Source organism: Mustela nivalis (genome assembly GCF_964662115.1).
Source record: "Mustela nivalis genome assembly, chromosome: 6".
Classification (NCBI taxonomy): Eukaryota; Metazoa; Chordata; class Mammalia; order Carnivora; family Mustelidae; genus Mustela; species Mustela nivalis.
This window is the reverse complement of record NC_139025.1, coordinates 150,457,462-150,476,864: the sequence shown is the minus strand read 5'-3', so window position 1 is coordinate 150,476,864 and position 19,403 is coordinate 150,457,462. Positions and strand designations below refer to the sequence as shown.

General features: G+C 45.9%; 1 protein-coding gene across 1 annotated transcript in view; it reads left to right on the top strand.

The window, feature by feature from the left end:
* AP3S2 (adaptor related protein complex 3 subunit sigma 2) overlaps positions 1-17,624 on the top strand; it is a 52,282-nt gene extending 34,658 nt beyond the window's left edge. The window contains exons 5-6 of the mRNA XM_082736088.1: positions 14,860-14,967; positions 16,654-17,624. Coding sequence (XP_082592214.1) covers positions 14,860-14,967; positions 16,654-16,782 — 237 coding nt within the window. The 3' untranslated portion in view covers positions 16,783-17,624. The remainder of the gene's footprint in view (positions 1-14,859; positions 14,968-16,653) is intronic.
* Positions 17,625-19,403: the final 1,779 nt, after the last annotated feature.

Below are 19,403 nucleotides of genomic sequence, written 5' to 3'. Positions count from 1 at the left end.
TAGCAGTTAACCAGTCAGAGAGAGGAGAAAACTCAAGAGGGCAAGGCCTGGGTCATTTTCTTCACCCAGTACTTTGCTTACCATTTGGGACCTGTATTGCAGAATACTGGAGATAGGCAGGGAATGAAGGAGGATGAAACAGCAGACGAGCAAGAGGAAGTCCTGCTGGGACCCTTTAAAAACTGCACCCTTTAGAGCACTGCAACTCATAATAGGCATTCTTTGGGGAAAAGAAAAAAAATTTAGGAAAGAAGGAATACTATGCATTGAGCATGCTTCGCTACGGTCAGCTGTACTTATACAGTGTCAGACAGGAAGCCAGTGAGTGAGGAATCCTTTTATTAAAAAATTCTTAGCAGGGCACGGAGAATAGTTCATGAGTTGCAGGGTGCTGTGCCATCCCCTCTGCCCAGATGCCTTCTCCGTTTACCAGCTCGAGACCCACCCTCTGAACGGCCATAGCGTTTTGTACTCGGGTCATAGTACTGTCACAGCCGCCTTTTATTACAGCTCATTTCCTACATGCTTTATCTTCCTTAACTTGATTTCAAGCTCTTTGAGGACAAGGTTCACATCTTATCTTCCTTTCCTCCTTCTAGCTCTCCCCATTCTGTTTTGTTAAGCATATTTGAAAGCAGATGTTGTTACGGGTCACATCCTTTGGGTGAAAATGAGTGAACGCCTCAACCCTCACGCATCATCTTCTGTGTAGGGAGAACACTGGGCTCGCCCGTGCATTGTTAGCTTATACGGGTTCAACCTTCACCATCTGGAAAAAAGATGGAGACGAACAATTCCAGATCCTGAGGGATCCCGGCCACAATTCTGCTCAGTTCCTGTGTGTCTGGAGTGCGTGTGAAATGGGCTCTTCTTTGTCTGTGCTCTTTCACGCCTGTCATGTGCCTCTCATAAACATCTTCTGGTGCTTGGACCGATTTTCTTGCTTAAAGATATAGTACGGCTTTTCAGGCTGTGGCCCCTGCCCGAGCTGGCCACTTCACCAGTGTCGCTGGTGGAGGAGGACTACAGACGATGTCAGGCTGGGGGGCTATGCATGTTTCTGTCTCTACGGGTGGCTTACCACTGACGTAAGTGGAATCATGAGGTTCCACTAGACTCGTTCCTGTTGCGTTGAAAGAATGTGTGATCATATGAGTGTGAGAAAGAGAGAAAATCACGGGCAAGGGATTGAGCTTTGTGGAGTTACGTGACAAGATGACATCTGGAGAGAACAGTGCAAATGTCCTGTCTCCATCTGAAGATTAAGGGAGGTCATACACATAATGCAGGAGACGCCCATAACAAGGAAAAGAGAAAAATAGAACTTTACGAAGCAGGTTGTTTCTTTGACTGCTTTCAGACAGCCCTGTGGCTGCGTTCCCAGGGGCATCTCGGAGTCAGAGTGCATTCACTAACGGAAAATAGCAATGAGCAGTGAAGAAAAAAACTAAATTGTGTTCGTCGTATCTTGTTTTAGAAGTCACAGGAATGTGAAGCATGCTTCTTTTGGTTTCATTACCATTCTCTACCCAGTTTATCAAGAGTTTTGTTATGTAATACCTCTCTACAGTATCATTGTTTTGACAGTGCAGATACCTAGAGTAATAGAAAATTATTCTATTATTCTAAATAATCCTTGTGCCTCTCTGCTGTCCCTTGTGTCATTGCTGTCATGTATCTCACTTATACATAGGCAAGTGTATACACACAAGCATGCCTCGTAAAATGCTGCTGCTGCTGCTGCTTCTGCTGCTTCTGCTGCTTCTTCTTTGGACTTGCTTATCCTTTATCTTTTTATTCTAGCCCGGTGCATCGATCTCCAAATTCCAGTTTTCTCACCCCTCAAAACAATGTAAGACCTGGAGCTCCTGGTCTTGTGTTAATAATTCTGCATCAGGTTTTCTGGGATATCTTCTGATCTTTTCTCCCTGTGCTTTTGATTTGCATTTCTCTGAGGATTAGAAATTTTGAGCATCTTTCCATGTATGTATTGGTGATCTATATGTCTTCTTTGGAAAAATGTCTACTCATATCTTCTACATTTTTGAAGGTTTCCATTAAAATAACTTAGTATGGTGATTTATTTATTTATTTTTATTTATTTTTTTTTTTAAGATTTTTTATTTATGTATTTGACAGAGAGAAATCACAAGTAGATGGAGAGGCAGGCAGAGAGAGAGAGAGGGAAGCAGGCTTCCTGCTGAGTAGAGAGCCCGATGCGGGACTCGATCCCAGGACCCTGAGATCATGACCTGAGCCGAAGGCAGTGGCCCAACCCACTGAGCCACCCAGGCGCCCAGTATGGTGATTTAATGTTTGACTCTTCCACAGTGCTTTGTAGCATGCAGTGTTTTGTCTCTAGCTAGAGAATCAACTTCACAGTGGAACCAGCTATGCCCGGTACTTGTGTGTGTGGCCCATATTGTTCATTGCAGTTACATCTACGTAGACACTCAGCAGATGGTTGTTGAGTCTAATTACCATGGTTCATTTGTAGACAGGTGAGATGAAAAGGCAAGCCACCACGATGAGGATGGGCAGTCCTCAGCATGTTTCAGAACACTGATAGGGGCGCCTGGGTGGCTCAGTGGGTTAAGCCGCTGCCTTCAGCTCAGGTCATGATCTCAGGGTCCTGGGATCGAGTCCCGCATCGGGCTCTCTGCTCAGCAGGGAGCCTGCTTCCTCCTTTCTCTCTGCCTGCCTCTCTACCTACTTGTGATCTCTCTCTGTCAAATAAATAAATTAAATCTTTAAAAAAAAAAAAACACTGATAAAACACTGGACTTTGGAATGAAAATAGGGAAAAGAGAGAAGACAGCTTAGGTATCAGGTTTCTGAAATGCCTTTTTATGTCCTCTTCCCCTTTTCATTTCTCTCTAAAATTAATAATGTGGGAACTAGAGGCTCACTCTGTGCCAAGATGATTCTCAAATGATTTTCTTTTCCCCTTATCAGTACTGAGCCCACTTACAATGTCCTTTTACACTTTGGCCTGCTCAGAGCCATTACCCTCCAGCATGGACAAGGAGGTGTTGCTCATCTCATCCTACCAAGAATTTCTTCCCTCCTTACTCTCCAGGGGTCTTTCCAAGGAATTAATGAAACCAGTCAAGCCAAGAAGAGGTAAAAAAAATTATCAACACTTAGCTTTTTTTTTTTTTTTTTTTTAAGTAATCTCTATACCCAGCATGGGGTCGAACTCACAACCCTGAGATCAAGAGCCACATGCTCTTCTAACTGAGCCGGCCAGGCACCCCAGCACTTAGCTTTCAATGTAGTAGATCTTATCAGTGATTCTTCTCCTTAAAACTTAAGTATTAAAATATTGGTATCCTCCTGTTCCAGTACAAGCACTATGACCATTCTCTTGTATTTGGTTAGTGTTTTACTGTCTTCTGTGTGATGACACAGTTGTTTTTAGAACAATATGAAAGTGGGGATGGAGCCCTTGCCTTTTGTTGTACTACAGGCTTTTGTCCTCCAATGCAAGAACCTAGGGAGGGATTGATCTCATCTAGAGGCTTCTGTGGTCATGATGAAGCTTGGAGTATGGTGTGCCTTAATGTGCCACTGGTGTCTCAGAACATCTTACCAATCCTCTCTGCCTGAGTTCTGCTAGATAGGTTCCTGCCATCCCAATATAGAACTGCATTTTACTAAAGAAGCAGTATTATTTATGGTATTGAGATGTAGATGCAAAGCTGCTTGGTGATACTACATTATAGGTAGCATTATGGATTTCAGTCCACTTCTGTGGGCTGCTAGCACGAGAACCTTACTTATTGTATCTGTAGAAAAATTCATTGTTAAGTTTAGTGCTTAAACTTATGAAACATGGCCAGTTTAAGGTGTGAAGAGTGTGTTTTGACTAGATGAAAAAGTGATGTCTTGTTCGTTATCATTAGACTCCAGATCACTTTGCTTCTAGTGATGACCTCTGTTGACCTGGGACTGGATTTGGAACTTTTTTGACCTCCGTGAGAGATGTAACCAAGAACAGAACTCTGGCAGATCCCGGAATCCTCTGTCCTTGGATAGGGTTGTTGAAACCAACTAGTCCCCATCCCCAGCAGTTCCAGAGCTGTGTCCCTAAGGAACATCGCTATCCTTGAAGTGATCCTTTTTTGTTCCCGCTTAGACTCTCCATCCTGACATGAAACTAGCAAATTTATTTTAACCCACTTTTATCTGTAGAGGTTAACTCTGAGTCCTGGGCAGTAGAGCTTGTTTCTCAGTGCCAGAATGGAAAGCCAGGCCAACTCAGAAAGCCCATGTGTCCTCACAGTCAGGACTTTGGACTAAGATGAGCTGCTTTTATCTACTCAGCTAGCATTTATGAAGGCTCTGCTTAGCACCGGAGACCCAGAGATGAATGTGGCATAGAATCTACCCTCAGGAGCGCCTGGGTGGTACATTCGATTAAGCGTCCAACTCCTGGTTTGGCTGAGGACACGATCTCAGGGTTGTGGGCTTGAGCCCCACATTGGACTCTGTGCTCAGTGGGAGTTGGCTTGTCCCTCTCTCTCTGTTCCTCTCCCTGCTTGTGTTCTCTCTCTAAAATAAATAAAATATATATTTTTTAAGATTTTATTTATTTATTTGAGAAAGAGAGAGCATGAGAAGAGAGAGGTCAGTGGGAGAAGCAGACTTCCTGCCTAGCAGGAAGCCTGATGTGGGACTCGATCCTGGGACTCCAGGATCATGACCTGAGCCGAAGGCAGTCGCTTAACCAACTGAGCCACCCAAGCGCCCCATAAATAAATAAAAACTTTTAAAAAATAAAAAAAGAAAGAAATAAAGAAAGGAAAATAATCTACTCTCAAGGAAAATCATGGTTGAGGGAAAGAGGCAGACAAGTAAAAAAAAGACTGAATTAAGTACTTCGGTAGAAATGCCCACAGGCCCCAGTACTATCACTGAGAAGAGGGTGATTATCTTGGCCCAGAGAGCCCTTAGCCTTTCTTGAGTTTACTTGGCCCAAGCTGTGGGTATTCAGCCCCTCCAATCCTAGAAAAAATATCTCTGATTTTTACAGAATTGCTCAACAGGATCAGCATGAAGAATGGTAGAAGGTAGTCCAGATTAGAATTAGAAATCGCTGAGTCGGCGGCAGTATAAGCCTTTGTTCTAGTTTGGAGAAGGGCTTTCTTTGCTTCAGGGAGTCCCAGCAGGTTCAGTAGTCACTAAACTCCTCTGACTGGTCCTGGTGTCATTTTCCCATTTCTCTGCATCTTTGCAGGGGCACTGCTGGCCAAGCCTTTGTTGGCCCAGAACCTCTGACTCAAGGTCTTCAGAACAGAAGAGTTACACTTCCTAGGAGCCCCAGAACCATACCTAAGCACTGTGGAATCATCAGCACGCCCCAGATTTGTTCTTCCTATTTCAACTATTCATGAACTGGGTCACAGAAAAACTTCTGGGAGAGCACTACAAGCCACAAACTTGTAGGTCCCCGTCCCAAAGGACACTTATTATTGCCTCTAGAGAACAAGACGGGTGAGGTCTCAGACAGTTAACTTATATTCATACGAAAGAGCAGTGAGGCCAAATTAGATGCCCAGAGGATCCAGTTCTAGAAGTCCTATCTTCAGGGGAGGGAGGACGGTGTGACAGCCTCCTAGAAAAGATAAACAAAGGAAGACCACTGTCCAGATGTGTTGGGAGGGTAGTACAGAGGCTTGATAGCAGGCTAGATTACCTTTAGAGGAATAGACATTTTGTTAAAAGATTTATTTATTTATTTGAGAGGGAGAGGGAGAGGCAGACTCCCCACTGATCAGGGAGCCAGCCACAGGACTGTATGCCAGTACCCTGGGATCACGACCTGAGCCGAACACAGATGTTTAACTGACTGCGCCACCCAGGCGCTCCAGAGAAATAGGTACTTTGATTCTGGTAATTACAACTGACCCTTGAACAATGTAGAGTTGGGAGCGCTGGTCCTCAGCACAAATCCGCATCTAACTTCTGACTGTCCCCGAGCCTTATCAATAACATAAACAGTGGATTAAAACATATTTTGTATATGTATTTTATACCACATTTTTACCATAAAATAAACCAGAGAAGAGAAAGTGTTATTAAGAAAATCATAAGGATGGGAATGCAAGGGAATGCAAGCTGGTGCAACCACTCTGGAAAACAGCATCGAGGTTCCTCAAAATGTTGAAAATAGAACTGCCCTATGACCCAGCAATTGCACTACTGGGTATTTACCCTAAAGATACAAATGTAGTGATCCAAAGGGGCACGTGCACCCGAATGTTTATAGCAGCAATGTCCACAATAGCCAAACTATGGAAAGAACCTAGATGTCCATCAACAGATGAATGGATAAAGCAGATGTGGTATATATACACAATGGAATACTATGCAGCCATCAAAAGAAATGAAATCTTGCCACTTGCGACAACATGGATGGAACTAGAGTGTATCATGCTTAGCGAAATAAGTCAAGCAGAGAAAGACAACTATCATATGATCTCCCTGACACGAGGAAGTGGTGATGCAACATAGGGGCTTAAGTGGGTAGGAGAAGAATCAATGAAACAAGATGGGATTGGTAGGGAGACAAACCAAATCTCCCAAAACAAACTGAAGGTTGCTGGGGGGATGGGTTTGGGAGAAGGGGGGTGGGGTTATGGACATTGGGGAGGGTATGTGCTTTGGTGAGTGCTGTGAAGTGTGTAAACCTGGCGATTCACAGACCTGTACCCCTGGGGATAAAAATATATGTTTATAAAAAATAAAAAATTAAGAAAAAGAAGGAAAAAATCATAAGGAAAAGAAAATACATGAACAGTACTGGAGTGTATTTATGGGGGAAAAATCCATATATAAGTGGACCTACAGAGTCCAAATCCGTGTTGTTCTGGCATCAACAGTATTTTACTTTTTGATTGGTTTGAGGGATTTTTTTTTTAAGATTTTATTTATTTATTTGACAGAGATCACAAGTAGGTAGAGAGAGAGAGGAAGGGAAGCAGGTTCCCTGCCAAGCAGAGAGCCTGATGAGGGCTCAATCTCAGGACCCTTGGGATCATGACCTGAGCTGAAAGCAGAGGCTTTAACCTACTGAGCCACCCAGGCGCCCTGTTTGAGGGATTTTAAAAGAAAAATTCAAATAGGACAATTATAAACACCAGTTTTTCCTCATTAAAGTGTGGCCATAAATTTGTTTCTTTGATCTTGTAAAATACGAGTTCCCAGCATTTTACCTGTTAAGATTTCAGATTCATCACCCAAAGTATTTTTTCTGTTGCCTTCCTCTTAAATCAAGTTGGCCTGTTGGTTTATTGGGGTTATCTTAATCTCACGTTCGTTGAAACTCTTAAATTGTTACTATTCCTAGGTCAGATTACCATTAGATTTGCAGAGAACTAAGCACTAAGAAATCAGTAGTGCTTTTGTTTAAATTCTCTTAACAGGTACTTTTGTTAATGACTTTTGTTGTTGTCATTGTTTTAGATGGGTGTCAAAATAGCAGAGAACAATGAATTATTATTACTTGATAATTCCTGTTTATTCAGTGCAATTGATGTTAGGCTGGGTTTATGGCTCCTGAGGACCTTAAGCTCTTTGCTTTCTTCTGTTCTTGTGGTTTTTATTGCCCTCTACGTGACTCAGATTTTAGGTTTCCTTTTCCCGTGCCTCTTTGTTGGTTTGATACTTTTAACTCCATGTTCTCTGAGGTACTTACCTGCGTTTCTGCCGTTGTCCTCAAGGTCAGGCCATCTGTCACCTCCTGGTCGTTTAACAGGACCATTCTTTTTTTTTTTTTTTAATTTTTTTTTTTTTTTTAAAGATTTTATTTATTTATTTGTCAGAGAGAGAGCGAGCGAGAGCGAGCACAGGCAGACAGAGTGGAAGGCAGAGTCAGAGGGAGAAGCAGGCTCCCTGCGGAGCAAGGAGCCCGATGTGGGACTCGATCCCAGGACGCCGGGATCATGACCTGAGCCGAAGGCAGCTGCTTAACCAACTGAGCCACCCAGGCGTCCCAACAGGACCATTCTTTGTGATCTGACTATATCTAGTTTCTTAAGTACAGGAGTTTGGTATTGATTCTTTTTTTTAAATTCAAGTGTAATTAACAATACAGTGTCCGATTAGTTTCGGGTGTATGATAAAATGGTTCAGCAGTTCTGTACATTACTCAGTGCGCCCCATGGTAAGTGTGCTCTGGATCCTCTCTGTGTTCCACTCCTCCCCCTCTGGCGACCCCTCTGTTCCCTGGTTTTAGGAGTGGTTTTTTTTTGTTTTGTTTTGTTTTTTAAGATTTTATTTATTTATCAGAGGGCGGGGGAGAGAGCAGCAAGCACAGGCAGACAGAATGGCAGGCAGAGGCAGAAGGAGAAGCAGGCTCCCTGCCGAGCAAGGAGCCCGATGTGGGACTCGATCCCAGGACGCTGGGATCATGACCTGAGCCGAAGGCAGCTGCTTAACCAACTGAGCCACCCAGGCGTCTCAGGAGTGTGGTTTTTTGTCTCTTTTTTCCTTGTGTTTTTGTTTAGTTTCTTAAGTTTCACATATGATTGAAGTCATATGGTATTTGTCTTTCTCTGTTTGACTTCTTTCACTTAGCATAATACCCTCTAGGTCTGTCATCTGTGTTGTTTCAAATGGCAAGATCTCATTTGTTTTTACTGCTGAGTCATATTCCTGTGTGTGTGTGTGTGTGTGTGTGTGTGTGTGTAGTATTGATTCTCAGCTGCCTTCTGTACACACCCATGCTTAGCAGCCTCCAACCTTCTCATGTCCCCTCGGTCTACACTTGAAGAAATGTCGTTCCTTTTTCACAGTGCACTTCACGTTCAGTGGAAGGGGTCTTCACTCACTTGTCAGATGAACCTGGGCAGCGGGGAAGCTGACCCTTTTAGTTCCTCATCCTTTGCTCGTTTATAGCACATGAGTCACTGTGCTGACCAAACGTCAGCTGTGGCATTTGTAGACCTGGTGATGCCAAACTGGTATTGTAATTACATAACTTAATGATATACAGATAAACCATAATGAGCAAAAGAATTGTTCTATGAAAACTAAGGTTCACGAACACTTTGGAAAGGCTAGTTAGGTAAAAAAGGAAAGGAAGCTGAATCGGGTTTGGGCAAGATAGCTGTAGAAGACTAGAGGTGGAGGCTCCTAACATCCGGAAGAAGGACGTACTTACTGCTTCGCGGGGGTCTGAGTCTCCCTGTGCTTAGAGAAACTGATGCGTATGGGTGACTTTGGTGCAGGAAAAGTGGCACGCAGCTCTGGTCAGCAGGAAAGATCTTACTGGCCCCAAGTCTTCTGATTTTCGCTAGCCTTTCGATGTCATAGGACACACAGCATGGGCCTCTCTTATTGTTCTGCCCCTTCAGCCCGGCCCTGCCTGTAAGCAGACTCTGGTGCTTATGGCCAGTCTGTCTCCCCTCACTTTTGGCTGGCAGGGGTGTTTCCTTTTGTAGATTTCTCCAGAAAAACTCTTGGGAACAGTGTTTCCCATGCTGTCACTCTGGCTCAGCAGCCCCCTAGGAGCAGTTCTTGGGTTGTACTTCCTCTCTTTGGGAATTGTGTAGGTAACTGCATCTTTTTCTGCTACCCCTGAATTTTACTGTGGGAATTTTCAAGAGTTTGTCCCTCATTTATGTGATTTGATCTTTTTGCCTGGGTCTGTCTTGGCACTGACTGTTCTGGGCCAGCTTTTCCTGGGATGCATTGTCCCTCTCAGTACGTGGATACTTTTGTTTCAGAAACATCTTGAAGGAGATCTTCCTGGAATGTTTATGAGCAACTGTGCCTGTTTGTTCGCTGCAGTTACAGTTTTCCTTTCTGTGCATGCTGCGGGCCTTGGCTGTCTTCTGGAACTCCGTTCGCTCTCTCTTCTGTTGAACCCCTTTTCTGTTTCATTTTATGTGCTTTTTTCCATGTCCCTCTGTTTTATTTCTTATCGTGCTTTCCGCAGTATCTCGTCTCCCTTTTGTTCCTTTTTGTTTTACCCTCATTTCGGTTTGTTTTCCCTTCTGCTTCTTCCCTGAGCCGTGCCAGTCAGGCCTCTCTTCTTCCTGTCATCTCCCTGCCTCTCCCATGAGCGCTTGTTCTCCTGCTCTGAGTTCTTGCCTCATGGGGTTTTTTTTTTTTTTTTTTTTTTTGCAGTTTTGCAAAAAAGATTTTATTGCCATTCATCGGCTCTTGGCAGTGTTTTCCAGTGTTTAGTCTTAGTCTGCCTTTGGTTTTCCAGTTTCTTCCCTAATTTTTTTTTTGTTGTATCTTTGTATCCTATGAAGATGTCATTTTTATAACTCCTCTTTAAATAGGTGAGGTTTTCGGGGACTGGCTGTTTGCAGGATGCTTGTGTAGAAGAGGTGCCCAGTCTGTGTTCCGCACTGGCTGCCGCTGTCCATGATTGAGGGTCCTGGGTGAAGTCATCTACCCCCTTTCTCTCTCCCGCCAGCAGAGATGGGCATCTGTGAGGCGAACATAGCTGCTTTGTGTGGTTTCCCAAGTAGTTCCAGCTCCAGGTCCACGAAGTTCCTGCCTCTCAAAACAAGGAATCGTTTTCGGTCCCAGAGAGCATGTCCTTTACCTACAGGAAGTCTGTTTCGGCAGGTCTTTCTCCCCAGCTCCCATGTGCCCTCTCTGTAGTATCCTTTCTTCTTTTCTTTCTCTAAAGGAAAGGAACCTCGTTTGAACTCCCCGCTTTTGACAGCTTTTGTGGCTGTTTTAGAGTCTGGGAGTTTGGTTGTCTTCCAGCTTTGTTGAAAACAAGAGTTTGCATTTTTGCTTCTCCTTTTCGTACTTAGAACACATCTCGAATAGCATTTTAAAATTATGATTTCATGATGCACAGTGTTCAAATCAGAAATCTTAACTGACATTTTCTATTAACCAGAGAGGCTGGTCCCCATGGTAATCTGTATTAGGCCTTCTACACCTTCTCCTTCCAGCGTCCACTGCCACACTGCCATCCACCTTCTAAGCACCTAAAGCCCAGGAATATGCTACTCAGACTTATGAAAAGCCTTTTCATTCAGTCAGCGTGCCTCCTCCTCACTGGGCAGTGTTCTAGGCCTTGGGATAGAGCATGGAAGAATTCATACGAGATCTCCAACAAACCAAAGGCAAGTCTTAAAATGCTTCCGTGTGGACTAGGGGTGTGGCGTGGTCAGGGTAGAAGACACAGTTTGGGATTTTGAGGTGTCCTGGTGGAAAGGATGTAGAACGTGAGCTCCAGAGGCAGGCTGACCTAGACTCGGTGCTCTGTGCTGCTACTGATACATGTGACATCAAAATAGTTGATCGACTTTTCCATATTTCACTTCCCTTGTATATGAAGTGAAGGTCATATTACCTACTTCACACGGCTATTCTAAAATTAAAATGAGTTACATATGAAGTGCTCGTCATACAGTAGATGCTCAACAAGTTCTACTTCCCCCATGAAGGAATAAAATACTAGGAGGACTGGTAAATTTTATGTAACGTAAAGCTTACCATCTTCATTTTGTGTAGTGTTAAGCATATTGGTGTCATTGTGCTACCCTTCTGGATCCAGAATTCTTCATCTTGCACAACTGAAACTCTGTTACCATCAAACAAACCCCCTCCTCCCCTCAGCCCCGGCAGCCACTGTTCTACTTTCTGCCTCTGGTTTTGGCTACTGGGTAGCTCACATAAGGAAGTCATGCCATATCTGTTCTTCTGTTTCTGGCTTAATTTCACTTAGCGTAATGTCTTCAGGGTTCGTCCATGCAGTAGCAGGTGTCCGAGTTTTCTTCCTTTTTAAGACCAAATCATATTCCTTTGTATGCATACGTCAGACTCATTCTTTCCTGCACCAATGGGCACTTGGGTTGCTCCTGCCTTTTGGATATTCTGTGGATAATGCTGCTGTGAAGAGAGGTGTGCTAGTATCTTCTGGAATCCTTGGTTTTGGTTCTCCTGAGTATATGCCGAGTGGTGGAATTGTTTGGTTATATGGCTGTTATTCTTTAAAAAAATTTTTGAGGAACCACCACATTATGTTCAGAGGCTGATTTCTTGATGGGGAAGTATAAAAACAGTGTAGTTCCCTAACAAATAAAATTTTTTTTAAGATTTTATTTATTTATTTATTTATTTGACAGAGAGAGAGAGCACAAGCAGGCAGAGAGGCAGGCAGAGGCAGAGAGAGAAGCAGGCTCCCCTCTGAGCAAGGAGCCCGATGCGGGGCCTGATCCCAGGACCCCAAGATCATGACCTGAGCTGAAGGTAGCGGCTTAACCCACTGAGCCACCCAGGGGCCCCCCTAACAAATAATTTTAAGATCAGTCCTGTTTAACATTGTATTAGTTACCTAAATACGAGCTTTTTGCTATTAAATCTCCATTTGCATTAAGTAATGAAATAATTCCTGTTGTATAAAATTTAAGAGTGCTGCATGAGTGTGTCTGTGTAGACAGAAAAATGATTTGTAGGGGGCGCCTGGGTGGCTCAGTCTGCCTTCGGCTCAGGTCATGATCCCAGGGTCCTGGGATCAAGCCCTGCGTTGGTCTCTCTGCTCAGCAGGGAGCCTGCTTCCTCCTCTCTCTCTCTGCCTGCTTGTGATCTCTGTCTGTCAGATAAATAAATAAATAAATAATCTTTTTTTTCTTCTTTCTTTTTTTTATGTATTGTTTAAAATAAAGAAAGAAAGAGGGGCACCTGGGTGGCTCAGTAGGTTAAAGTCTCTGCCCTCAGCTCGGGTCATGATCTAAGGGTGCTGGGATCGAGTTCCACATCAGGCGCTCTGCTCAGCAGGGAGCCTGCTTCCTCCTCTCTCTCTGCCTGCCTCTCTGCCTGCTTGTGATCTCTGTCTGTTCAAATAAATAAATAAAAGCTTTAAAAAAAAAAAAAAAAGAAGAAAGAAAAGTGATTTGTAAAGCCCCATGTAAGCATACATACTTTGTGTTTAAACATATGCTTTTTTTTAAAGATTTTATTTACTTTTTTGACAGAGAAAGAGAGAGAGAGAAAGCGTGTGCACACATAAGCAGGGGGAGGGGCAAGAGGGAGAGGGAGAAGCAGGCTCCCTGCTGAGCAAGGAGCCCAATGTGGAACTTAATCCCAGAACCCCAGGAGATGCCCAAATGACTAAGCTACCCAGGTATCTCTAAACATAAGCTTTTTAAGGTTTTATTTATTTATGTATTTAGAGAGAGAGCATGCAGTGGGGAGGGGCAGAGGGAAAGAGCTAGAATCTCAAGCAGACCCCTTGCTGAGCATGCTTTCATTACACTTCCTCCCTGAGGCCAGAAGATGTACCCTGGTTACGTCTTCATGCGTTCCCTCCACTTAACTCTGGGCAAAAGACAGAGAACTGCTGTGCCCAAAAACGCACAAACGCACAGACACATCTTTTGTCTTGACTCTTTGTTGCCTACAGAGTAAATTGATGCTCACATCCTCCACGGTTCAGTCTAGATGCTAGACCCATGTGTCTCAACTGGGGGTGATTTTGCCAGAACGTATGTGACCATGTCTGGAAGCATTTTTGGTTGTCACAGCTGGAGCGGTGCTACTGGAACCTAGTGAGCAGAGCCCAGGGGTGCTGCCAAACATGCTACAATGCACAGACAGCCCCGCCCCCACCAGAAGAAAATTATCCATCCCCAAATGGCAGTAGTGCCCAGACTTTAGGCCCAAACTGCCTTGTCAGCATTGTCTCTAGCCTCTTGGTAAATCTGCCATTCCAGCCAGACCCTGATGTCCTTGTACCCTACACCAGCCGAATTGCTTTCTCCAGTGCCTTTCATCCAACATCCTTCTCCGACGGCAGAGCCCAGCTCCGTCCTCCCACCATCTCAGTGAACACGTCTGGTCGCTCCAACCACTGCCCTCTTCCTTCTCGGACTGCTCATTTAGTGCTTAACAGTATGAGGTGGTACTTGCGGTCTTTCCAGCATGACTGAAAGCACCGTGAAGGCCATGTTGACAGGATTTGACTTGAATGAGGAAGTCCTGCTCCTGCTTACAGAACCCCGTGGACACCTCTGACCTGACCCTCTGGGGGTTTCCGTGGCAGCCCTCCCGCTACCATGGAGCACAGTGGTTAAGTCAGCACCGCGGCTCTGCTGGCACACCAAGATTCACCTTTGCTAGGGAGTACTGGCTAGACAGACCCAAGCCCAGGTGTGAGTATTCATGCCGAGCCTGGTGTCTACCTGAGCTCTAAGAAAGGGATGAGGACAAGTACAAAGGAACGGGTCCATTTTGCGTCCGGTGGAGCCCAGGCGGATGGTCTGTCTTAGGAAGCCTGGGAGACGTCCCACTGTGCAGGGCTCGCTCTGCCACAGCTGCACTGACGGAATGCATCAGTGAGGATGAGGCCGATGCTAGTAATGAAGGCCATCCCAATTCATCCAGAAGCTGCTGTGGGGCAGACACCAGGCCCGATGTTTGATACAGGTTATTGCATTCAGTCCTCATCACAACTCTGGAAGGAAGCTGGAAAACTGAAAGGATAATTTCCCAGGATCATTCAACTAACAGAGAGCAGAGCTGAAATTTAAACAAGGTCTGTCTGACTTCAGAGCCTGTGCTCTTAGCCACCACCTCCCTGCCTTGAGTGTGGCCAGGCAGTTTAGCTGTCATTGCTCACGTAAGAGATCCATGTTAGGGAATGCCAGGGCGTGGGGGCCATCTGTTTGGGCTCACTTGGGAGGTCGATAACCCATGGACTCAGGTGTCTGTTGGGAATCAGGAGCTGGTGTCGGGTCCGACTGCTGGGCTGGTGCCGGAAAAGCCAAGAGGTCTCATGTGCCCAAGCCACTCATACCTTCACTTCCTGCATGTGGCCCATTTGGGCCACACCCCAGCTACCACAGGGTGCTCTAACCCTTCTTATTTTTACTTCCCCTTTAGGTGCACTACATCCTTCAGGAGGTGGTGATGGGTGGGATGGTGTTGGAAACCAACATGAATGAAATCGTCGCTCAGATCGAAGCTCAAAACAGGCTGGAGAAATCCGAGGTGAGTCACGTCCGTCCTTTTGCCCTGGCCAGTTTGAAGAGCCTGGGGCAGAAGGAGGAATGGACACATCTGTTGGTTTGTGTTGCTGGGGAACCTTAGGCATGTTTATGGTCCTCCTTCTTCCTTGAGTCCATCAGAACCAATTGATTTGAAGGCCAGTGCTGAAAATAAAACATGTAAGAATTAAGGCTAAAAGTGTGAATGGAAAAGTCAGTTGGCTCAGGAAGACGAACAGCTCCAGGCTTGGGGGATTATGGCCCGTGTTTGTGGTTTGTCATTCCTCCCTTCAAAGCTATGTGTACCCTGGAGGGAGCCAGAATGCCCATCTCTGGTCCCAATGTGGTTTCCTGATGCTATGGCAGTCCGATCTCCCAGCGGCCATTTCTCATGGTGACTTTCAGAACCTCACAGATGCCAGTTGCATTATTTCCAGTTAGCCTTCTCCTCAGCTGTAGCAGAGTTTGGCTGGATTTGCAAATAACATACCCCGGCCCATCCCTCCTGGTGCTCACAGTAGGTGTGGCTGGCTGGCTCAGTCGGTGGAGTGTGCGACTCCTAATCTTGGGGTTGTGAGTTCAGGCCCCACTTTGGGCATAGAGATTACCTTTAAAAAAAAAAAAAAAAGCTCACAGTTATTTCCATCCTACCCCTCTGAGGTCTCTCCCTCGTCTCCATCAGCTTTCCCAGAGAGCAGAGGCTACGGTCATAAACCTTCACATGTGACAAAAACAGCAGAATAAGTTACCACTTTAGTGAGTTGAGTGTCTTCAAGAGCTTCTTGCTTCTTGTAACAGAATTTGATCTTGCAAAACCAGAAATTCCTCTGTCCGTGAGGCTTGGCGGTCCTGCTGAAGAACCTTTTCCAGACCACAGTTAGAGTAGCACATTAGTTCTTTTAGGGAGGCAGGCCAGGAAGCTTCCAGGAATAGTAAGTGAGTCAGAGGCAAGGGGTTTGGAAAGCAGAAGAATGGAGACATGCTGGACAAGAGTGGAACTGGAGTCAGTGTCTTGAAAGCAGTCAGTAAGGAGGAAATGGTTCTGAGAATCTTGTTGGCTTCTCCCCTTCTCTGTGCACTGTGGGAGAGCCAGAGGGGAGCGCCCACCATGGACGCCTTCCCCTGTGTTTGTTATCAGCCTTCCCATGGCTGTGGGTACATCAGACCTCTGTCCTTCTATCTCACTGCCACATGATATTTCCAGAGCCAACTCTTACCCATCTCATGGTGTTAGTCGGCAAGCATTTAGCCCTAAGCTCTGAATTTCCTTTTCCTTGTAAGAATTTCCCTGTGATTGCACTAGTCTCTAAGACACAGTCTGTTCAGGAAAGGTGTTGTGTTGGAGCCTGAAAAGTGCCCCCCATACTATGACTCAGTTGAACCATCTCAGGTTATTGCAGCAAGCATTTATTGAGCACCTGCGGTGTGCGGGCCCTCTTAGATGCTGGGGCTACAGCACTGCATATGGCACAACCCCTTCAGGAATGCAGAGTGTGGGTCCCTACCCCATGGCCCCTGTTACCCTCGGGATCATCATGCTGGCTACCTTTGGGGAATAAAGAGAAAAAATCAAAGCATACATTGTGTGTGCTCAGTGTGGACACTTTCCAGATCTCTGTCACTTTTATTTCTTCGTGTTGGGCAGATGACACTGAGTGTGTGTCTCATGTCCCTTCCCATTTCTCCTCAGGGCGGCCTTTCAGCAGCTCCTGCCCGGGCCGTGTCTGCTGTGAAAAACATCAATCTACCGGAGATTCCTCGGAACATCAACATTGGTGATCTCAACATCAAAGTCCCCAACCTGTCCCAGTTTGTCTGAGGGTCCATGGCTACTGAACTGCAGTCCTTGAAGCAAGCCAAGCCACTCCTGCCACAGAGCCCACTCTGAGCCTTAGAAGGGTCAGGCCCCGGGTCCTGCCCCCTGCTGCTGTTGGGGTGCTGGTGGAGTTGGGGGTGGAGGGTGTCCCAGGTTCATGGCTAGCATGGGCTTGGTTTTCACATGTGACACCTGTCGGCCTGTGATACATGTGGCCACTGCAGATGTGGGAGGACCCTGGCTTCCTCTGTGGGATCCGTGTGCCCAAACCACTCATACCTTTACTTCCCGCATGTAGCCAATTCAAGGGACCAGGCACTGTCTGGGGGCCCATCTGCTTCCTAGAACCCACCACTAGGACATTCTCTGCCTAGAGTCTTCATCCTTAGCACCGTCAGGCTTCGGAGGTCCTGTGGCATTCACTCTTGCTGACAAGGTGCCGAAGCTAGAACAGGGCCAACCCCTCACTTAGGGTATGTGGTCAATGGCAAACAAGGGCCGAGTTTGATGAGAACCAGAGTTACCCCCTGGCTCTATTAGGGTTTTCATGCCCAGAAGCCTTTTTATAGACAAGTTTCCTGGTTCCCACCGCCTTCAGAATATGTTTCCCTCACTGCCACAGTCCTAGCTCTGTTCACAGAGGACGGAACCCAGATCATGAACCTGGTGCATGCTAGTAGGGAGGGCACCCGCTTCCCCACGGCCGTTTCTCCAGCACAGCCACAAGGCCCCTCACCAAAGTGGGGAGGCCCCATGTCTGTGGAAGGCAAAGCTGACAATGTGTAGAATATCTCAGATTTATGACTCTTTGCAGATTTAAATACATTCTTCTCATGAGGAACAGACAGATCAGTTGCTGTGTTGTAAATGATGAGTCTCCATACAGGAGACTGCTTGTGGGGCAGGAGAGCCTGAGCTGGGATCACTCATTCTAGAACTGGCACAGGGAAGGCTGGGGCCACGGGGAGTGTGCTAGCTAAGCCTGGTGGGAGCGCAGCATCTTCTCCCTCGTGTGGGAGGAGCCCCTCCCTGATCTCTGCCTCTGGGCCCCCCCAGGTGACACCCTCCCATGGAAAGGTGCACATTTTCACGTGTGATAAGTCTTTATTTCTGAGGTTAACTTAGAGCTCAGACTACACCTTAGAGTAATGCCTCTTCTACACTGCCTCGGGGACCAGGACTCCGAGGGAGCTCACTGCATTGTCACGGCACAGTCTCCCAACCTGGGGATTTCTCGTGCCTGCTGGCGGGGGCCCAGACTGTTCGCCTGTCTCCTGCTGCTGCTGCTGCAGAGCCCATCTTAGATGGCGCCCATAGGATCGCCATGCTCTGTGCTTAGTGCCCGGTGTTCCCCGAAGCCTCTTCTTGTCACCCTTTCAGGCCTTACCTGACCACCTCAGAGACGGGTGTGGTGATCAGAAGGTTGGCCCTCTTCTGTCCGAAGGAGATGGAGGTTATCTGATGTCACTGCTGATGGCATTCTTTGAAGGCTTAATTTTTTTAAATGGGCATTTCAGGATATTCACATCCCTCTCTCACATTTGCTGAACGTGGAATAAGAAAGGACGAAAAAGACTGGTGTTTACTTTACACATACTGTAAGGCGGTGAGCAAGATCCTTCCACAGTCCTTACAAGAGACATTATTGGCTCCGTTTTGCAGGTAAAGAGAGTAAGACTCAGATCAAGTAACCTGCTTTTGGTCACACAGGACTAAGAATTGAGACTCTGCTTGCCTAAATCCGAAGTCCATTTTCTTCACTGTTCAATGGCTTTTCCAGATTTAATCCTCTTTGTTATACATAAGGAAGCTGAGCCTGGTTTGCTCACAGGGCCAGTGACAGTGTCTTAGAGGGCAAGCACTGGAGACCCCTTCTGTGCTCTGTTGGGCTGATGAGGGAACAGTAGACCAGAGTGTTAAGTGTTGTATTGAGAGTCACAAAGCTAGAACCTAGTCATTTTTTTGAGTTCCTTTCTTCGTTTTGTGGTTTCATGTATTACCTCAGGACAGTTGGATGTCCTGCATTTCCCGGGACAACCTTCCAATGTTCTTAGCTGCCAGAGACCGTTGGTTTCTGCTCTGTTCCCACAAACTACTGACGGGTCGCATAGACCCCCAGCAAGTCAGCATCCCAGTCCCCTCCCAGACAGCCTCTAAAAGTGGCCTAAAACTTCAGCCTGTTGTTTTATTGGTAAGCTCCATCCCTTTGGACAAACCACAGTAATTGTTCATTAAATACTTGAGGTTGCCTGCAAATCCAGCTAGACCTAGTGCCTGCTACCAGCAAAACCATAAATTTCCTTTTTTTTTTTTTTTAATTAAAAGGAAATTGTATGCTTTTTTTGAAGAAGGATACAGATTCTGCTGCTTGAGAGATGTGAGTTTTTGAAAATAGGGTCTGGGTCTAAATTTGGGAGTTCCTGGCCCTGCACAGTTTACACTGAGGGTTTCCTGAAGTACTGGGTTTCCAGTGCTCACTGCCCCTAATTAAAATCTGAAATTCTTCTGTTACGCAGTTTCTAAGTGCCTGGTGTGTGTTAGACTCGGCTTCTTGATCTTGTCTCTGCTGAGGAGCTCTGAGTGCCCACGTTGAGTGACTCGCAGTCTGAATTTGTAGTGACTTG